We start from the raw sequence: 21993 nt of genomic DNA on the forward strand, positions 1-21993 counted from the left end.
CTTCATGATATTCTTAAGGAGACTTATTATAAAAATTTAGAAACGCCTGTTCCAGGAGCTCCTTGAAAGCTGGACTCTCTTTACAGGGTGGTGGCTTTTTCTGGATTTGATAAGTCACAACTTCCTCACTAGTCACTTCTCGTTGAGTCTACTCTTAAAAAATCTGCAGGTGCCAGTATTTATGCTTCTGTTCCCCCTGGCAGAGAGGGTAAGACTATGGATCGTTTTGGCAAACGTTTATTCCAGAATTCTACGCTTGCCAATCAGTCTGGAAATTATGCTTTCCATTTTTCGTTTTACTTTAAGCATTTAATTCAACAAGTGTCTGCTTTCCAGAAATATTTACCTGACTGAAAGCTTCCTCTTTTTCAGCAGCATATTGCTTCTTTGTTACAATTAAGAAAGTTTTTGGTTCGCTCTGTTTATGATACCTTTGCGCTTACCTCTAGAGCTACCGCCATATCTGTTGCTATGAGACAGTTGGCTTGGCTTCGAGTTTCTGAATTAGATGTCAATCATCAAGATCGTCTAGCCAATGCTCCTTGTTTGGGCGATGAACTTTTTGGTGAGTCTTTAGACACTGACTCAGAAGCTTTCAGCTCATGAAACCAGGTGGAATACTTTAATTAAAAACAAGAAAAAGCCTCCACCTGCTCGGCCTTACAGGCCACAATCTACTTACCAACTTGCTAGACCCTTACAACAACTTCAGTCTCAAACTCGGAGACCCGTCAGGCTCAACAACAGCAGCCCCGTAGGCAACAGCAGAAGCAACCGGCTGCACAACCTAAATCTCAGCAGCCCTTTTGACCTGTTTCTTCGGAGCATAGCCAATCTCAACATTTCTCATCCATTACCTCAACCCATAGGGGGTCGTCTTCAATGGTTCATCAACCATTGGGAACTCATTACTTCGGATCATTGGGTTCTCACCATCATTCATCAGGGTTATACTCTTCATTTCCGGACTCTTACTCCAGACTGTCCTCCAAAAGAGTCTGATTTGGACCCTGCACAGTCCTCCGTTCTTCTTCAGGAAGTACAATCTCTTCTTCAACTAAATGCCATCGAAGAAGTTCCTCTCGATCAACAGGGGAAGGGGTTTTATTCCCGTTACTTCTTGGTCCCTAAGAAGACAGGAGGACTCAGACCCATCTTGGATCTCACAGCTCTCAACAACTTCTTGGTCAGAGAAAAGTTCAGGATGTTGTCACTAGCTTTCCTGTATCCTCATCTCAATCTCAACAATTGGCTATGCTCCCTAGACCTTAAAGAATCCTATACATATATACCCATACATCCAGCCTCTCGGAAGTACCTTCGGTTTCAGATTCATCATCATCATTACCAGTACAAAGTTCTTCCCTTTGGGTTGGCATCTTCTCCCCGAGTTGTCACAAAATGCCTGATTGTGGTGGCCGCCTGTCTACGGTTACATGGTCTCCAGGTCTTTCCTTACCTGGACGACTGGTTGATCAAGGAGATCTCTTCTCAGAGAGTGGCTCATGCAACATCTCAAACCATCTCCTTTCTTCAGCTTCTGGGATTCGAAGTCAACTTTCCCAAATTTCATCTCATTCCAACACAGCTTCTCCAATTCATTGGGGCAGTTCTGGACACCACTCTGATGAGGGCGTTTCTTCCACCAGATCGACTTCAGAATCTCATCCGTCTTTGTCAGCATGTGCTTCTTTGTCAGACCATCTCTGCCAGACACATGATGGTTCTTCTGGGACATATGGCTTCCATGGTCCAAGTCACATCCCTGGCAAGACTTCATCTGCATACTCCTCAATGGACTCTAGCATCCCAGTGGTCTCAAGCCAGGGATAGTCTCTCAAAGCACATATCCATTTCATCATCGATTCTGCAGTCTCTTCGTTGGTGGATGACCTCCTCCAATCTTTCCAGAGGTCTTCTTTTTCACCTCATCACAAGATCATCACCACAGATGCGTCCCCTTATGCCTGGGGGGTGCATATGGACAATCTGCAGACTCAGGGTTTCTGGACTGCCAACGAGAAGAAATTTCATATAAATTTTCTAGAACTACGAGCGATGTTTTACGCCCTCAAGGCGTTTCAACATCTCCTCTTTCCTCAAGTCTTCCTCTTTTGCACGGACAATCAAGTAGCAATGTATTACATCAACAAACAGGGAGGCACGGGTTCTCTCCTGTTGTGTCAGGAGGCTCAAAAGATTTGGTAATCTGTTCCTGAAAACTGTCTACATTCAAGGCAAGAGGAATTCTCTAGCATACAACCTCGGCAGAATCCTTCAACCTTACGAATGGACTCGCGATGCTGTAACTCTCCAGTCAGTCTTTGCTCAAAGGGGCATCCCCACAGGTGGACTTGTTTGCAGCGCCTCACAATCATCAGTTTCCCCAGTTTTGCTCCAGACTTTACTCCCCTCTCCATCTGGCGGCGGATGCCTTTCTACTGGATTGGATGGGTCGGTTTCTATATGCCTTCCCTCCTCTTCCTCTCATGTTGAGAACTCTGATCAAACTCAAAAGAGAGTCAGCCATCATGATTCTCATTGCTCCTCGATGGCCCAGAAAACATTGGTTTTCCCTCCTCCTACAACTCAGTTCCAGGGAACCCATACTTCTTCCAGTGTTTCCTACTCTGCTTACTCACAACCAGCAATCCCTTCTACATCCCAAACTTCAGTCTCTATACCTGACAGCTTGGTTCTCTCAGGCTGAGCTCTACTCAGATGCTGCTCTCTTGGCCTGTTCGTCACATCATTGATGCTTCTAGGAAACCGGCCACACAACAATGTTATCAACAGAAGTGGACTTGGTTTTCATCCTGGTGTTTACTTCATCATCATGATCCAACTTCATTGGCAGTAGAATTAGTACTGGATTATCTCCTTTCTCTGTCGGATTCTGGTCTTAAATCTACATCCATTAGAATCCATCTCAGTGCTATTGATGCTTTTCATGAACCAGTGCAGGGCAAACCCCTTACTGCTCATCCTCTGGTATCCAGATTCATGAAGGGGCTTTTCAGTGTGAAACCACCTCTCAAGCCTCCTCCTGTAGTCTGGGACCTTAATGTGGTTCTTTCCAGTTTGATGAAGCCTCCGTTTGAACCAATGGCCACGGCTCATCTCCAGTTTCTTACCTGGAAAGTAATTTTCCTTATTGCTCTTACCTCTGCCAGGAGGGTCAGTGAGTTACATGCGTTGGTTGTGGATCCACCTTTTACAGTTTTTCATCATGATAAGGTGGTTCTCCGTACTCATCCAAAGTTTCTTCCTAAAGTTATCTCTGACTTTCACCTCAATCAGTCCATTGTTCTCCCAGTGTTTTTTCCAAAACCTCATTCTCTTCCTGGGGAACGAGCTTTACATACATGTAAACGGGCTTTGGCTTACTATCTAGATCGCACAAAGCCACATCGATCCTCTCCCCAACTTTTCATCTCATTTAATCCAAATAAGTTGGGATTTCTAAGAGAACGATTTCTAACTGGCTTGCCGCCTGCATTTCGTTCTGCTATGCTCAGACCGGACTGGCACTGGAGAGCCGTGTAACAGCCCATAAAGTTTGAGCTATGGCAGCTTCTGTTGCTTTCCTCATGTCTACTCCAATTGAGGAGATCTGCAAAGCTGCCACTTGGTCCTCAGTTCATACCTTCACTTCTCACTACTGTCTGGAGTCTTTCTCCAGACGGGATGGGCACTTCGGCCAATCTGTATTACAAAATTTATTTTCCTAATAGCCAACTTTCCCACCACCCCATTCTATTAGCTTGGAGGTCACCCATCAGTGAGAATATATGCCTGCTTGTCCTGGGATAAAGCACAGTTACTTACTGTAACAGATGTTATCCATGGACAGCAGGCAGATATTCTCACAACTCTCCCACCTCCCCGGGTTGGCTTCTTAGCTGGCTTACTTTAACTGAGGGACCGCGCGCCTCCGTCGGGCGGGAGGGCACTCGCGCATGTGCGGTGCGGGCAGCCGAGAACTTTCCAAGTTCTTAAAGTAGTCCGTACCGAGGGCTCCGTGGTGACATCACTCATCAGTGAGAATATCTGCCTGCTGCCCCTGGATAACACCTGTTGCGGTAAGTAATTGTGCTTTTTCTCCTGTCAGTTGAAAGTACTTGTAATCATATATGACTAATAAAGCAATGAGTTTGTTGAGGTTCTGAGCTTCATTTGTGTTAGTTACACACAGCAGAGTGGTTCGTTGGTACACCTGTGTTATTAGTTAATGCTAACTATTGTTCTTTTTCATGAGTAACAGAACAGAAATGTGCTATTGTTTCGGGGAAGTCCCCTGTGCCCCTCCTCCTGCTTTCTGTTATAGTGGATATTGATTGCTTTGGTACAAACTGAAGAGGGTACTACTCCACTAATGAAGGAGGAGGAGCTGAAAGATGTGATTGACATCCTTCGGCAACAGTTTACGACCAGAGGATGTTTACCTAGAGTACAGATTCTTATGTGTATTGACAGAAAGAAGATTATCCAGATAAGAACATTTAATCTTCCATTCCAATAAGATAAAGCTCTCAACCCCATAAGAAACCTGAAACTTTCGATTCATCAAAAAGAATTAAACCAGTCATGAACTTGTGTTGCTGTACCCAAAGATTTCACTCTTAACAGGATTCTATGATTAAGGGTATCAAATGCACTGAAATATCTAGTGTTACCAATTGATATTTCATATTTCAGTCAGATCCTGCATTTTTTGAGTCGCACAGCGATATCAAAAGTGTTGCTTTTATCCCCTTGAATGACAGGTCTGCTTTTCTCTTTTTAGGTCAGCCTTACAACCAATTGGCTATTCTGGCTTCTTCCAAAGGAGACCATCTCACTACCATTTTCTACTACTGTCGGAGCATTGCTGTGAAGTTCCCTTTCCCAGCAGCATCCACCAATCTACAGAAGGCACTCTCTAAGGCACTTGAGAGGTGAATAGCTGCTTCTTAAAAGATATCTTTGAAATGTTTTAACTCGTTACCTAATAGATGTCTACATACACCCTTACCCCCGCCAGCCATGCCCTTTGTCAGAGAAATACACCTTTGTGCAGTGCGTAATAATTCAGACCCTACACCCAAAATTCAATTCTAGTGATTCACATAATCTAATCTAATCTAAACCTTAAGTTTATATACCGCATCATCTCCATGAGAATGGAGCTTGACACGGTTTACAAAAACTTAAAATAGTGGGTAGAGAAGAAGAAAAAGGATTACATGAACTTATGTGTAGAAGGGGGGAGGATAGAGCTACAATTTACATAAAGCCATCAGGAGAGAGACTTTTTAAATAAGCACACAGCTTGACTTGCTCTCGTTCTTCATTGGCTTAATTTATAACTGTGATCAATATAAACTATAATCTTAATATTTCCTAAATCTCTCATTGAAGCAGCTTTACTTTCCAAATATATAATAACTCAAAAAGATGTTTTTTAAATGTTTTTGTCAACACACTAATCTCAGTGAAACGGACCAGACACCAACATGGGCCATGTTTCCGATTCTGCATCAGGGGAGTAGTCCTAACATGATCATCTTGAACGCTTTTCTATCCCTGATGCAGAATTTGAAACATGGCCCATGTCGGTGTCTGGTCTGTTAAGTGTGTTGACAAAAACATTTTCTTAATATTTCCTAATACTCTCATCAAAGCAAAACCCAATGCTAAATAGCCAAGCAATGTAAGTGAATCAGTCGCTTGGCTATTTTGCATCGGGTTTTACTAATTTGCATGGCCAGATCGGAAAATGGGTGATCGAGGGGGAAAACACGCGGTGGGCTGTTTAGTGAATCAGGTCGGTTAGCAGCAATCATCGCTAAATCTGACTTTAGTGAATCTAGCCCTTGGTCTTGATACAATTAGAAGAATATGTCCATACGTTAACCTGTTTAAATCCTCAGCAATTTGGTTTAAGGTTTAGATTAGATTAGATTAGAAGGGCTCATAATGTTGAATCATTGCTGACTTCAGTTGTTGAGATTCTTAGGGAGGGATTAGATCGTCATGAATCTTATTGTGTCGTATCACTGGATGTCTCTGGTGCCTTCAGCACTGTTAATCTTGAGTTTCTGCTGTTGAAATTATCAAAGTTCAGAATTGGTGGTGAGGTCCTATCTTGGTTTTCTTCATACCTTTTGGGACATTCATTTAATGTTTGAAGGGGGTATTCAGTTTCTGATAAAAAGGTAGTTGCCCCAGGGTTCGGTTTTACCAGCCTTACTATGTAATGTTTTATAGGGGATGTCCAAAGTCGAACTTAGAAGTCCTATCAAAAATGGCCCTCTGTATCTCATGTGCAAATTGCTTTATAACACCACTTAACAGATGGGAGCCAAAAGAATTTAATATCATTCCTTGTTAGCCAAAATAAATAAATTAGCACAAGTATGTTAAATCCTTGGCAAATATGGACATCATCCTCAGCACTGATGGGGCAGTTTCCTTTTTTGGCCACATACAGTAGGTAAAATGTGCATGTATGTCTTTGTTCTAGTGGGCTTTTCAACTAATATTGAAGTAACAGTATGTTCATATTTTTCCTTTGAAGTCGGTCATGGGCACAGTGAAGATGTGGCCACTTAAACCAGTTCTTTTTTTCCCCCCAGCGGTTAGAATTTTGCTGAAAAAAAGTGCATACAAGTATTGAACTTGCTATCTACAAATGTATTTTTCCTCACTTAATCTAAATTTTCCTCAAACATGTTTTACTTGCATAAATTGATTTGAAAAACTGTTCTCCCTTTCTATCACAGAACTTACTTCTGTACTGCCTGGCTTGGTTCAGGGACAGCCCAATATGACTGACTTGTATATGACATAACTGAAATTCTGATTAGGTTTACAGGGACCTAATCTGGATAAACAATCTCCACAATACTGTTTATGCCAGTGATCTGCTCTGTTTCACTTGCAGAAACGTTAAAGTGAGCTTTTTTCTTTCTTATGTAGCCATGATGAAGTCAAGACAAGATGGGGAGTTTCAGATTTCATCAAGGCATTTATTAAGTTCCATGGCCATGTGTACCTGAGTAAGAGCCTTGAGAAACTACCACCTTTAAGGGAGAAGTTGGAAGAGCAGTTCAAGGTAAGCGTTGTCTATCCATATCTCTGCTCATTTTTGTTGTTCTCACCTGACTTTTCATGTAGGTCACAGATTTTATTTTCAGTTGAAGTTATTTAAACTATGCTGTTCTGCTTCTGTACAAAGTAGTGCTAAAAAAACAAACCTGTACTGCAAGTGGACACCTGCATGCCTCTAGAACAGTGGTCTCAAACTCAAACCCTTTGCGGGGCCACATTTTGGATTTGTAGGTACTTGGAGGGCCGCAGAAAAAAATAGTTAATGTCTTATTAAAGAAATGACAATTTTGCATGAGATTAAACTCTTTATAGTTTATAAAACTTTCCTTTAACAGTTTTACCTTATGCAAAATTGTCATTTCTGTAATAAAATATTAACTATTTTTTCTGCGGCCCTCCAAGTACTCTATTTTTTCTGCAGCACTCACATTTAAAGTTTAATATTTTTTCTTTCTCAAAACTGGCACATTTCTATTACTAAATTGAAAATAAAATCATTTGGGGCGTGGCTTGGACACGCAAGCAAATGGTCGGGTAATTGCAGTGCTCCGTGTCAGACAAGCTATTATTTCAAATTTAAAAGCTCCAAAATCGATATTTCGCTGAAAAAAAAGGTGGATAAGAAGAAAATGGCATCGGGTAAACAAAATAAAAACGATGCAGGAGCCGGAGGATCTGGAACAAGCAGTAATAAAAGATCAAAGCCTGAACCAGGGACACCTTCAAAGGTTCCGCTGCCTTCAGAAGGAGATCCAGACATGATGGCAGAAATAAGACAGATCAAAGATATTGTTTTAGAAATCAAAAAACAACTTCAAAAGGCAATTGACGACGTAGCCATACTTACAAAAAGAGTGGACCTAATTGATAACAAAATAACTCACTTAGAAGAAAAATCAGAAGAGGTACATACTGAAGTTATGCAAAATAAAAAAGCTTGGAAAGAAATGGAAATAATAAAGAGAGACTTGGAAGATTGTTTAAATAGAGAAAAAAGAAATAATTTAAGAATTATAGGGATGCCTGAAGGAGTGGAAAAAAATGATCCCATCACCTTCCTTGAACAATTCCTTCCAAAAATCCTGCCTCTGAAATCCAAAGTGCCTCTTGAAATTGAAAGAGCTCACAGAATACCAGGACAAAAAACAGCAGTACAAAAAGGTCCAAGAACTTTAATATTTAAATTATTAAGATACCAACATGTTGCTGAAATATGTCAGCTAGCTAAGGAAAATAAAAATTTACGATGTCAAGATGCACGTATACACATTGTACCGGATTTTGCCAGAGAAACTGCCTTCAAAAGAAAACAACTACTGGATTTAAGACCTCAATTAAGGGCACTAGGGGCAAGATACGGACTTCTTTATCCAGCGGTTATGAAAGTAACTTTGGGAAATAAAACGCAAAACTTCACTGATCACAAGAAATTAGCAGAATATCTAGAACAATGTGAACAACCAATGACTTCTTAAATAAAGAACTGAGTAAGTTTATTAAGATTAAACTTATATCAAATGATTCTGTTTATATTTTATTTTATTTTAAATCGTTACTGCAAATATACTCTGGAAAAAAAACAAACAAACAGATTGATTCAACTGTTTCGAATGTATGGAATTTTTCAACTTACTTTTAAAAATAAAGAAGGTCGTTGTCACGAGCATGGAACTTGACTCGGTGAAGATGTAGATAAATGAGTGACGCGAAGGGGAGGCCGAGTGTTGACTTCCTCTCGGTTACAGTGCACGACTCTGTGAATTGATTGATGGCGTCGGATTTTCTGATCGGCTGAGGAGAATAAAGAATAACTGTCTTCCTGCCAGATATTCCCTCAGTGCCACGAATATGCCCGAAATATGGTGATCGCTAAGACATTGCTGAAAAATACGTGAAGGAGTATGCATCGGCAGGAAATCTTCATTTAACCAATGAACTGCACCGGAAGTGAAGAGGATTGGTTTGTTTCACATCATCACGTCTACGGAGGAAGAAGAGGGACTTTGAAGAGGAAGTTATAAAAAAAAAAAAAAAAAAAAGGCGTTCGTACCAGAGGGACTACACGAACTGAAACAATATTAAACATAGGATATAATATTTAGAATGAAATAAAATGTCTTGCATAGGAAAGAATAATATCTTTATAGGATAGATAGGTTTTATGACTCAGATATATGCTGAATCCATTCTTTTTAAGACACAGTTCTCCACAGGATATAGAGGAAAGTTTATGTATAGAACTCACTAAAGATTTTAATTGAATGATTAAAATAGGAAAAAGAATGAGAAAGAGAATGGGTTATGATAGATTTTAATTTGATTATAATTTTTACCTTCTAATTTTGGATGAATGGATATTATGGAATAGAAAAGTAATGAATATGAAGAATGATTATAGGTATGGAAGATAAAGTGTTTGCTTAATGATTATTTAGTAAACTTATCCTAGATAAGAATTTTATAAATTCAAAATATTTTAATATACATTTAATTACACTTAACATAATAAACTTGGAATAGATGAAAGTATCCATATAAATAAGAAAGTAGAGATATATAAATTGTAAAATTTTAATAATAATATTACTATTATGGAGCTTGGGATAATTTAAGTATTTTCTTTTTAGCTTGTAAGGAGTGATGTTACCGGATCTAATTTTGCGTTTCCAAGTATTCGTATATGTATGGGGTGGGAAGGGAGAAAGTGGGGGGTATTAAATTTTAAGGGTCTGTATAAAATAGGTAATTCTTTGATTTATCTTATATGTGGGAAAAAGGAATTTATAAAGAATTTTGAAGATTGGGATGATATGTTACAAATTATATTAATACATAATGGGTCTTAAGATAATATCTTTAAACGTTAATGGTCTCAATCACCCGATTAAAAGAAAAAAGGCATTATTATTTTTAAAAAGACAGAACGCTGATATATGCTGCATACAAGAGACCCATCTGTCAAATACTGAATCTATAAATCTAAAAGATGATTGGGTCAAACAATGTTATTTTTCTTCGGCAATAGGGAAAAAAGCTGTTGTTGCTATACTAATAAATAAAAAATGTTCTGCTTCATTTAAATTTAAGGCAGCTGATCCTCTTGGAAGGTGGGTATATGTGGAAATGGACATGGGAAATACCACCATGATGCTCTTCAATATATATGCCCCTAATTCGAATCAAAATGAATTTTTTAAAACTCTGCAACAATTGATTCTTCCACTTGCTACTTCAAATCTAGTAGTAGCAGGGGATTTCAATGCTGTCATGGATCCACTGATGGATAAAAGTCCGAGAAGATTTATAAAATCATTAGGCCTTGATAATTTGATACAATCTTGTGATTTAAAAGATATTTGGCGTATTCTTCATTTTGATGGTCGGGAATTTTCATTTTGTTCACAGGTTCATAATTCTTTTTCTAGAATAGATTACATTTTTGTTTCTAATTAATTAGTACATCAAGTCACACAGGCTGTCATTGATCCAATTATACTATCTGATCATGCTGGAGTGTGGATTGAAATTAAAATAATAGATCAGAATGGAAATAGACCTATATGGAGATTAAATAATACATTGCTTGCAGATACTGACTTTTGTGAAAATCTTTTGGAAAAAATAAAAGATTATTTTCAAATTAATGATACAGAAGAAATTTCAATAGAGACTTTGTGGGATGCTTTTAAAGCATACATTAGAGGACAAATTATTTCTTATTCAGCTTTGCAAATAAAAAAGGAAAAAAAGCAATTTATAGAATTGGAAAAAATGGTGAAGTCTCTAGAATCAAAATTAATTGAAAAATGGGATTATTTGACACAACAAGAACTTTTAAAAGCTAAAGGTAAATATAATGAAATTTCTTCAAAAATTATTAGAAAAGATTTATTTGTACAGCAAGCTTTGTATTATGGAAATTCGAATAAGGCGGGAAGAATGCTAGCAAATTATCTTAAAGCAAAAAAAAAGAAAAACAAAAATAATTGCTATTCAAAATGAGAATGGTGAAATGTTATCTCAAATTAATCCCATTATAAAACAGTTTTTAAAATTTTATAAAGATTTGTATTCTTCTGAGCCTTATTCGAAAAAGGAAAAGGATGGTTTAGATTTTTTAAAGTTAATAGAGGGACCAAAGATTCCTGAACATATAAAACGAAGTTTAGAAGAGCCAATATCCTTAAAAGAGTTAGATACAGCTTTGAAATCCCTTAGGGTTGGATCCGCTCCAGGTGGAGATGGTTATACAGTACAGTTTTATAAATCATTTCTAAACATTATAATGCCCTATTTATTAAAATTGTATCAGACACAACTAAATAAAGGTTGTATTACAGGTACTATGGCTGAATCAATAACTATAGTTTTACCTAAGCCAAATAAAGATCCCACTTTGGTTTCAAATTATAGACCTATATCTTTAATAAATGTGGATGGAAAAATTTTAACTAAAACATTAGCATTAAGATTGGCTAAAGCTCTCCCTTTCATTATATTTGACAAAATCCATTAATGACCCAGCATTCTCTATTTCATTAGATGCTGAAAAAGCTTTTGATAGAGTGGAATGGTCCTTCATGTTTCAGGCAATGGAATGGTTTGGTATAGGATCCGGATTTATACAAATAATAAAAGCATTGTATAGCTCCCCTGCTGCTAGATTATATATCAATAATAATTTTTCAGAAAGATTTATTCTACAGAGGGGGGTTAGACAAGGATGCCCACTATCTCCTTTGCTTTTTGATATCGTTTTGGAACCCTTGTTGTTAGCTATAGAACAGGTAAAGGAGATACAGGGTATTCCGCATTCAGATAGAGAATATAAATTATCAGCATATGTGGATGATATTTTACTTTATTTGAGAAATCCAGAAATAACCATTCCAAATTTGGAAAATTTTCAGGATATAAAATAAACTGGAATAAATCAGAAGTGCTTCCACTCAATGTACATTGTACAAAAAGTCTATTTTACCCTTTTTTTTTTTATTTGGAAAGAAGAAGGATTAAAATACTTAGGAATTTGGATTACAAAAACTGTGGATGAGACTATGAAAATTAATGAAAAAAATTTATTACAAAAAGTGTCAGAAATGTGTGAGCAATGGAATCCTTTATGCATATCTTGGTGGGGGAGAGTGCAAACTGTAAAAATGATGATCTTACCAGTAGTTTGTTACCAAATGGGAATGATACCAATTTTTTTTCAGGGGTCTTTTTATAAAAAATTGGATAAGATGTTAACAAAATTTTTTTGGCTTGGAAAAACCCCCAGAATTGCTCTAGTATCTTTACAAAGACCAATTGCGGAGGGAGGGGTAAATTTTCCAAATTTTTATAGGTACCATCAAGCCTATATTATGCGTCAGGGTATGTATTGGATCCTCCCAGAGCCCATTGAACATATACCAGATTGGTTCTGGTTAGAATGAAGATTAATGTTTCCTTTACGTCTGAGTCATGTTATCAGTATTCAAATGCCAAGGTTATATAAGGATCACAAAATATTTGTTGATACTTGGAAAACTATAAGATATATAAGTAATCTAACTCCTATTCCAATAACTAAATCAACGACTCAAACAATATGGCTCAATCCAAAGATCAAAGTTGGCGGTTTTAAAATTATCTGGAAACATTGGATGATCGCTGGAATTCGTATTTTAGAAGATGTAATGAATAAAGGTAAACTGCTTGAGTTTTCACAATTGCAAAATAAATTCGGTTTGAATAAATCACAATATTTCAGATGGATGCAATTGAAGCAGGTCATTCAGACAGGGTTCTCTGAATGGAAAAACCTTAATAACTATCATAGTATGGAATTCTTATGTTTTCAGATAGATTCCATGGGTCACCAGGCCGCAATGTGGTATAAATTAATATCTGGATTTGTACATAAAAAGAAAAAAAATGGTCTTAGAGATATTTGGAGCATTGAGATTAAGCATCAGATTAATGCATCTCAATGGCCACGACTTTGGTCTTGGAGGTTAAGATGTACATTGTCAGCTTCTATGAGACAAACTTGGTTTTTTATTTTACATAGAGCTTTATGGACCCCCACACGTTTACATAGAATAGATAGCTCTAAGTCTAATAGATGCTGGCATTGTCATCTTGAAGCAGGGACATTATTGTCCATATTAATATTTTGGAAATCAATTTGGCCTCAAATTAATAGGATGTTAGAAAATCCGGTAGCCTTGACATATGATACGATTTTGTTTGGTACTGCAATGAGAGCTCAAAGTCAAATTTAATCAAATAACAATAAACTTTTATTTATATTGACTTGAGTAGCAGTACAGCAAATTACACATAATTGGAAAAATTATGACAGATTGAACTATAATTTTTGGTGGAACTCAGTTTGCCATATGGAGCGTACATTTGCAACACAAAAAGGATATATGGATAAGTTCAAGAGGATTTGGGGACCATTAACAGATTTTTGCAATGACTGATTTTAATTTTTTCCCATAATAAGATAATGGTTAAAGAAGGGAGGGAGGGAAGGGGTAAGGAATTTATTCTCTTTATTATACATTATAAAAAATATATCATAATGAGTGATAGTCTTATGTGAAATTAACGTGATAAAGGGAGGGAAAAGGGTTCATAATTAAATAATAATTGATAAAATCATTACAATATATGTTATATAAATTCATAAGAAAAATAATATAAAATATGGTTTATATAAAGTACATTATAGAGATATCAAGTGTATTGTTAAGATAATTGTATGGAAAATTTATAACACTTGTTGATATATGAAAAAATCAATAAAAAACTTAAAAAAAAAAAAGAAAAGAAAATCATTTTCCTACCTTTGTTTGGTAATTTCATCAGTCTCTGGTTGCACTTTATTCTTCTGACTGTACATCCAATACTTCTTCCCTTCTTTCAGCCTCCTGTATGCTTCCTCTCCTCCAGACCTATTCCCTCCCCCAACTTTTTCTATGTCTGTCTTTCTCTGATTCCTTGTCCCATTTTTTGCTTTGTTTCTGGCTCCTTGTCCCCCATCTTCTTTCTTTTTTCCTTCTGGCTCCCTGCCCCCTCCCTTCTTTCCTTCTGGCTCCCTGCCCCCCCTTCTTTCTTTCTTCCTTCCTGCCCTCCCCCATGCCACCGCCGCCGGGGAATAGGCTGCTGCTGGCGCCATCAGGAACAGGCCGAGATCTCCACGGGGCCGACCCAACTCTCGCTGCCCGACATCAATTCTAACGTCGGAAAGCGATTGGCTAGCCAGAACGTCCTCTCGACGTCAGAATTGAGGTCGGGCGGCGAGAGAGCAGGGAGATCAAAGAGCATGGTGCCGGCGGTGAGAAGGGAAGGGAAGCAGTTGGGCACCCCTGCTCTAGACGAGCCGCACTCTATTAAGAACAGTGGAGGGTGACCAGTTGTGCGGACCGCCCCCCTTTGGTACGCCACTGGAGCAGCAGCGTTTCTGGCCGGCTCATTCCATTCAAAGCCGCGGGTGGCGGCTCCTTGCGAGATCTGCGCCTGCGTCTGAAGCCTCTCTGATGTTGTGATGTCAGAGAGGCTTCCGATGCAGGAGCGAATAGCGCAAGGAGCCGCCAACCCGCAGCTTTGAACGGAACGAACCGGCCAGACCCGCTGCTGCTCCAAAAGGAAGGAATTATCCAGTCCAGACCGCGGGCCGCAAAAAAACTTGGAGAGCCACAAGTGGCCTGCGGGCCGCGTGTTTGAGACCGCTGCTCTAGAACAATGGTCCCCAACCTTTTTTTGCACCAGGGACTGGTTTCATGCAAGACTATTCTTTCACGGACCAGGATTGGTGGGGGATGGAGTCAATTGCATAATCAATAAAGTGCATAATATATAATCTAATTAGTACATACATAATCTAAATATAATTATTACATTTTATATTATGCACTTTATTTCTATTACCATGTGCAGCATCTTTCACCCCTGCCTACCAGCCCCATACCCAACATAGGAATAGCCTTACTGGGTCAGACCAATGGTCCATCTAGCCCAGCATCCCATCTTCACAGAGACCAATCCAAGTCACAAGCACCTGTTAAAAACCTAAATAGTAGCAGCATTCTATGCCACCGATCCAGGGCAAGCAGTGCTTCCCCCATGTCTGTCTCAACAGCAGACTATGGAATTTTCTTCCAGTAACTCCATTTCTCTTTGTATCACCTCTCTCCATCACCATTCCACATCTCTCCCGCCATTGCCTCTACTACTATATCCAACATTCCTCCTTCCTTCCCATCACGCTGCTTGCAGCTAATCTGGAAGCCTTCCACCTAAGCAACTATTTTTCCCTCCCAAAGTCTGATCCTAGTATTCTTCCTACCTTCTCCACCTCCTCGAGGCCCCTCTTGCATCCCTTTCCATCTGTCCCACCACATCTAACATTTTTCCCTCTCATCTCTCTTCCCCATGTATCTGTGCCTCACTCCTCTCCTACCACCATGTCCAATTTCTCTCCCTCCCTATGCCCAACAATTCTATTTCTTCATTTCCCTGTGTGCATCATCTCTCCTTCTCACTCAGACACCCATGCCCAGCAATTCTCCCTTTCTGTTCCCTCCCCCACCTCAGCATATTTCCCTCACTCCCACCATTTTTCCATCCTATGTCCCAGGTTCATGCGCCCTCCTCCATTCTGTGCACAAAGTTTATGCCCCTCCCTCCTTCCTTCTTTCCATCCTTTGTCCAAAGTTTGTGCTCCCTCCCTTCCTTCTGTGTCTTAACGCACCCTCTTCATCCTACACGCCCTCTATTCTGTGTCCAAGATTGTGCCTCCCTTCCACGGGTGTTTACCTGTTCTGGCCAGCTCCCTCCTCCCAGCCACACTTCTCGTCACAAAGTCGCGGCCTGCTGCTGACCTGAAAGCCTAGAGGGAAGACTTTTGGGGTCAGCCGCAGGCAGCATGTAGGAGCCTCTGCTCACGGCTTTGTGAAGAAAAGTGCGGCTGGGAGGAGGGAGCTGGCCAGAACTCGGGGACTGCCTGTAGTTTTTGTTCCTTTTTTAGGAGCTGTGGATGTCATTAGAACTTATGTTATATAGTAATGGTGGGTGAGACTGTGAACAAGCAATGATGGTCTCTTTACACAGCTTCTCTGTGATATTTCACTGGGATATAGTTGTGGGTCTGAGCGTTCACTATTAAGCACGTATCATATTTTGTGTGTTCATTTTTTATATATACAAAGATTTATAGATTGCTGATGGGTGACTAATCAAAGCAGTATTTTCAGTATCACCCTTGTTTTGCCATTATAATTCCCTTTCATAATAAATTTAAATAAAATAAAAATTTCTGTTTGGTCCAGTTCGGCAGAGACCATAGCATAGTTGGGGACCCGTGCTCTAGAAGACCTGCTTCTAGAGCTTATCTTTTGATTGGAAATGTATTTCTGAGAGCTCTAAGTTCTATACAGTGTTTTATAAAAGTTTTCAAATTCTTATACTTTTTTTGTATTCTGTCATCTAAAAAGTATGATTAAAATAGATTACAAGTGGACTGTTACAACAGTAACATGGACAACATTTTCAGTATAAAAGAGAAATTTTATAAATATTCAAAAGTAATTAAGAATAAGAAGCCAAAGGTCTTCAATGCATATATCCTTCATTAGCAAACCCAAATGAGTTAAATCTCCAAATAATTGTCTTAAGGCCCATAATAAGTTAAATAGAGCCCATGTGTATGTTTATTAAAATTTGATATTCTGCTAAATCATTCACAAGTTGTCAGTGCACATTACAGGGCTTCAAAGAAGGTTTGGATAGGTTCCTAGGGGATTGAGGGGTACAGATAGGAGTTAAGGTAGGTTATAGGAATAGTCAGGGACCATTGCACAGGTGATGGGCCTGGAGGGCCGCCGCGGGAGCGGACCGCTGGGCGGGATGGACCTCTGGTCTGACCCAGCGGAGGCAAATTCTTATGTTCTTATGTTCTTAAATGCATGTTAAAATAAATTGCATCTAAATGAAAATAAAATGGAACTCCATTGTGGATAGAAAAGACCATTGATAACTTATTGTAATGATTAGACGCCTTTTTACACTGAAAGTACATTTATAATTAGGGGAAGGGGTGGTATATAGTTATATTAAAGGTTTAATCAATAATTATCAATGTAATGTTTATACGATATTTTAGATTACAATATCTGTGGGAAGGGTGGGTGGAGGGAGTAAATTTATGTATTTAAGATGATAATAGAAATAAATTCAAGTGATGTATATAAGTTTAATTGATGTAATTTTGTGTATTTGATATAAGATGAAAAAATGAATAAAGAATTGGGAAAAGAAAAGACCTAAACTCATTCACATCCAATATATACTCGTATCCAATTTCACAAAATCCCAAATGGGTCAGTTGCCTATTTATCCTTCAAATGAATGAATATGTGCATCTGGAGAAGCATCAATATCAAATGCCTCTTGAAAAAAATACATTTTCAATAATTTTTTTTAACGTTTTATGATTCATTTTAGTACGAATGTCTTGTGGATATAGATTCCACTGACTAGGAGCTAAATAGAAAAAAATGTTTTATTGCGTGTCGATTCCCATTTTGTTCTTTATACTGATGGAATGACTAATTTGTTGTCTCATAAAGATCTTATTGTCCAGCTTGGTATATAAGGAATAGTCAATGATTGTAAGTAACATGGTTCACAAGTATGTAATGCCTTATGTGTTAAGAGCAATACCTTGCATCTAATTCTATACACAACCGGTAACCAATGATATTGTAAAAATTTGCTTTTATGCCCTAACAACTTAAGTGCCGCATTCTGTAAAGTTTGCAATCACCTTAAATGCCCAGTTTTAGTGTTGGGGCTGATCAAAAATTCTTGGATGCAGATGAAGTAAATTTGAAGCAAAAAGGTCTAAACGTACTGAACACAAAGCTGCCAAAAGAACTTTGGGTAGGTATTCAAAAGTATAGCTTCGTAGAAGGCTATATAAAACTGTTTGAATATCTTTTTGGGCATTAAAAGACCATCATCGCAAAGTGGCATCACCAAAATATTGCCTTAGAGCTCCTGACTTTGGCAACCTGGGTTAAGGAAATTGAAGGGTAAAGGGTCATGGATTTGATATACTGTTTTTCTGTGATATAATGAAAGCAGTTTACATTTATTATATGCAGATACTTTCTCTTTCCCTAGTGGGCTCGCAATCTAAGATTTAAAGGGAACCACAAAGGTCTTCTGGCTAAGTCTAGGGAAGCTAACTGTTGAACATTTGATTTGATTGTGTTTCAGGTATAGCCCAAAACAAGAAGGTGGCAAGAAGGCCACAGCTACTGAAAAGCAATACAATGTGCTTTTTTAGCATTTGTAAAGGAGCACTGCCCAAGTGGGCACAAGACTGTAAAAGAGGGTGCACTGCTGTTTACCATCTTCTCTTGTCTTATGACCAGTGGAGAGGGCATGGATGCAGGGGCAGGGAATTCAAGCAAGCTGTTGAGTCTGTTTTCTGGTCCCTGCATTGAATTCTGCATTGACAATAAAATACTGTGCAGATGGGTATGTCCCTGTAAATATTTGTGAAGAATTTCCCCCTCTCCCAGGACTAAATATGTTTTTACAAGGTTAAAGGTCAGGGAATAAGGAAGAATACATTTTCCAAATACTGAGAGCTAAAAGTCAGTATATTAAGGGGTATAAGGGTTATGGATAAGACAGAATAAGCATAAACATATATGACTGGATATAATTAGTATTGTGTGTATATATGTGATATATATATATATACAATTTTATTACAGAGGATCCTTTTCCAGAAGGCTTTCAACTCTCAGCAGCTGGTCCACATTACAGTCATTAACTTATTTCAGCTACATCACTTGCGGGATTTCAGCAGTGAGACAAACCAGCACAGCTACAGCCAGGATGAGCAGCTCTGTTGGACGCATCTATTGGCCCTATTCAGTAAGTGCTAGAATATGGGATGTAAAAGTAGAAGAAATATTAATGCTAGGAGCCAAAATGTAGGTCATAAGAGACAAACAGAGCAAATAAGCTAGTATGAATAATTTTAGTCAATGGTAACATGGTTGTACATGCATAAATTGAAGCTGAACCTTGAGAAAACTGGAGACTTAATCTCCCAGGCCCTTAATAGCATAGCCAGTTACAGCTGGGACATTGGTAATTCTAGAAAAAATGTCTGTCAAGAACATTGAAGCATAATTGGCATAGAAGAAGAGAACATCATTGAGAAAGGGTGATCAAAGTCCCTGGGTAAGTATAAATCCTCAGGTAAGTGAATCACTAAATACCTTTACACAAATGAGAAAAAGGGGCAATGTCTGGAAAACAGTATATACTAGTGCTGCCCGATTCAGAGAAAAATATTTCGATTCGATTCAATTCACCCTGTTGAATTGATTTTTTGATTCGATTCACTGTTAATGACACAGATTTTTAAGTTTAAACATTTTATTTAACCAAGGCAATATCATATCAAAAATTCCCAGCTTCCATCCCCAGCCAAGACTCACCAGCCCCTTGTCAATTCTCAGCCCTCCCTGCCAATTCTCAGCCCTCCCTGCCGATTCTCAGCCCTCCCTGCCGATTCTCAGTCCTCCCTGCCGATTCTCAGCCCTCCCTGCCGATTCTCAGCCCTCCCTGCCGATTCTCAGTCCTCCCTACCGATTCTCAGCCCCCTGCCAATTCTCAGTCCTCCTTGCCAATTCTCAGCCCCCCCTGCCAGTTCATATACTTACTCGACTGGATGTGGAATCGCGGGAAGAGAGGAGAAATGCGGGGAGAGAGCCAGCAAAAAATACCGTTTGCTTCTGAGGTCCGCTGCACGAGGTTTGCTCGCTCCCCCCTCGACGCTCCCACGTCCTTTCGTTTCTTTTGATGTAACTTCTGGTTTCGCAAAACTGGAAGTTACATTAGATGGGAACGAGTCTGGCGGCCGGCGATGAAAAAAATAATGAACTTCAATCGGGGCTGAATCGGTGAGTCTGGTTTTTCACAAAAACGAACCGATTCAAATCGATTCACCTGATTCGAATCAGTGAACCGATATTCGAATCATGAATCGGGCAGCACTAGTATATACTAATGCTCAAAGTATGGCAAACAAATTTTTTGATGTAGAGGCTGAGTTGGATTTAGTGACGATCACGGAGACGTAGTTCACAGAGAGCGATGACTTGGGATATAGTTATACTGGGCTATAATCTGTTCAAGAAAGACAGGGTAGGAAGAAAAGGAGAGGGAGTGGCATTATACGTTAAAGGTCATATTAAAGCCACATAATTGCAGGATCTACAGTGTAAGGAAGAGGCACTGTGGGTCAAACTGGAAAGAAGGAATATTTATATTGGTGTGATATGCAGGCCTCCTTCACAGATGGAAGAAGTGGACAGAGATTTAATAGAAGACACTCAATATATAGCTGTAAAAGGTGAAGTACTTTTAATAGGAGTTTTTAATATGTCGGATGTTGATTGGGATATCCCTATTGCAGGATCTCCTAGAAATAGGGAGATCTTCGATTCTCTGCAAGGAGAAATGTTCCAGCAATTGGTAATGGCACCCACACGGGATGGAGCCATACTGGACTTAGTGCTTACAAACAGGTAAAGTGTTTCTAATGTTATCCCAAGACAAGCAGGCAGTATATTCTCACAGATGGGTGATGTCATCCACAAAGCCCCGGTATATAGACAGTTCAAAAGCGTAGTGTTACTTTAAACTTCAGAAGTCTCAAGACTGCCCATATCGTGCATGTGCCGGTGCCTTTCCACCCAACGTCGGCTCACAGGATCATCAGTTCTCAGTTATCCGTGGAGCTGAGAAGCTATATTTTTTGGATTCTCTTCTCCAAAGTGTGTCAAACAGTTACCTTTTTGTGCCTTCCCAAGTTAATTTTCTTCAGTATTTCAGTTTTCTTTTCATATTTTATCTCCCTTTTTAATTTTCTGTAAAATTTTTTCCCTTTTCAGTTTTTGGGCCTTCTGGCTCTGTGGAGCATGATTTCAGGAAGGGAGCATTGAACCTTTCTCAGTATATCTTTTACCTCCAGTACCAGGAGTCGATACATACCATCTTCCACTACATCCAGAACACCTATACAGAGGTGTCTTAAGGCAGCAGAAGTCTCAAAAGACCCAGCCTCAACCACAACAAAAGACTTGACAATATTTTTGACCTTCTAGAGAGCTTAGCCAGTATCCTACATTCTCTACCCCACACTCTTCCCATCGGAGGATGTCTTGTCAATTTCCACCAACGATGGGCCCTCATTACACTATTGGGTCATATAAATTGAGACAGGGCTACGCTCTTTACCTGTGAAGCATATCCCAAAGCAATCCTCCAAAAGAGTTGTTTTTCAATTCCCAACAGACCACCCTGCTTCATCAAGAACTCTCAGCTCTTCTGCAGCTCAACACTATCAAACTAGTACCCCTTCTGCAGGGAGGCCAGGGGTTCTACTTCAAATACTTCTTTTGTACTGGAAAAGACTGGAGGTCTACATCCAATTCTGGATCTCTATAAACTCAACAAATATTTAGCGAAAGAAAAATTCCGGTTGGTCTCTCTGAGAACCCTATTTCCACTTTTGGAGAAAAATGACTGGCTTTGCTCTCTGGATCTCAAAGAAACATACACACATATTCCAATCCTTCCAGCCCACAGAAAGTATCTTCACTTTCGAATAGGAACATGTCACTTCTAATTCAAGGTGCTGCCATTCGACTTATCATCAGCACCCAGAGTATTCACAAAATATTTAGTTGTAGTGGCTGCAACACTCCGCTCTTACAGCTTTCATGTATTCCCTTATCTGGAAGACTGGTTGATCAAGGCATCATCTCAAGCTGCTCAGTTAGCCATCAACTCAACCATATGCCTCCTAGAACTTCTAGG

The 21993-nt window shown here is 39.1% G+C and overlaps 1 protein-coding gene across 4 annotated transcripts in view; it reads left to right on the plus strand.

Moving 5' to 3' along the window:
• The window catches only part of SMG7 (SMG7 nonsense mediated mRNA decay factor), a 268133-nt gene that overhangs the window by 125693 nt on the left and 120447 nt on the right, over nt 1-21993 (plus strand). For all 4 annotated transcript variants that reach the window (XM_033915789.1, XM_033915787.1, XM_033915788.1 and 1 more), the window contains exons 7-9: nt 4787-4937; nt 6961-7096; nt 18873-19035. In XM_033915789.1, coding sequence (XP_033771680.1) covers nt 4787-4937; nt 6961-7096; nt 18873-19035 — 450 coding nt within the window. The remainder of the gene's footprint in view (nt 1-4786; nt 4938-6960; nt 7097-18872; nt 19036-21993) is intronic.

The sequence above is a fragment of the Geotrypetes seraphini genome, chromosome 12, assembly GCF_902459505.1.
Source record: "Geotrypetes seraphini chromosome 12, aGeoSer1.1, whole genome shotgun sequence".
Classification (NCBI taxonomy): domain Eukaryota; kingdom Metazoa; phylum Chordata; class Amphibia; order Gymnophiona; family Dermophiidae; genus Geotrypetes; species Geotrypetes seraphini.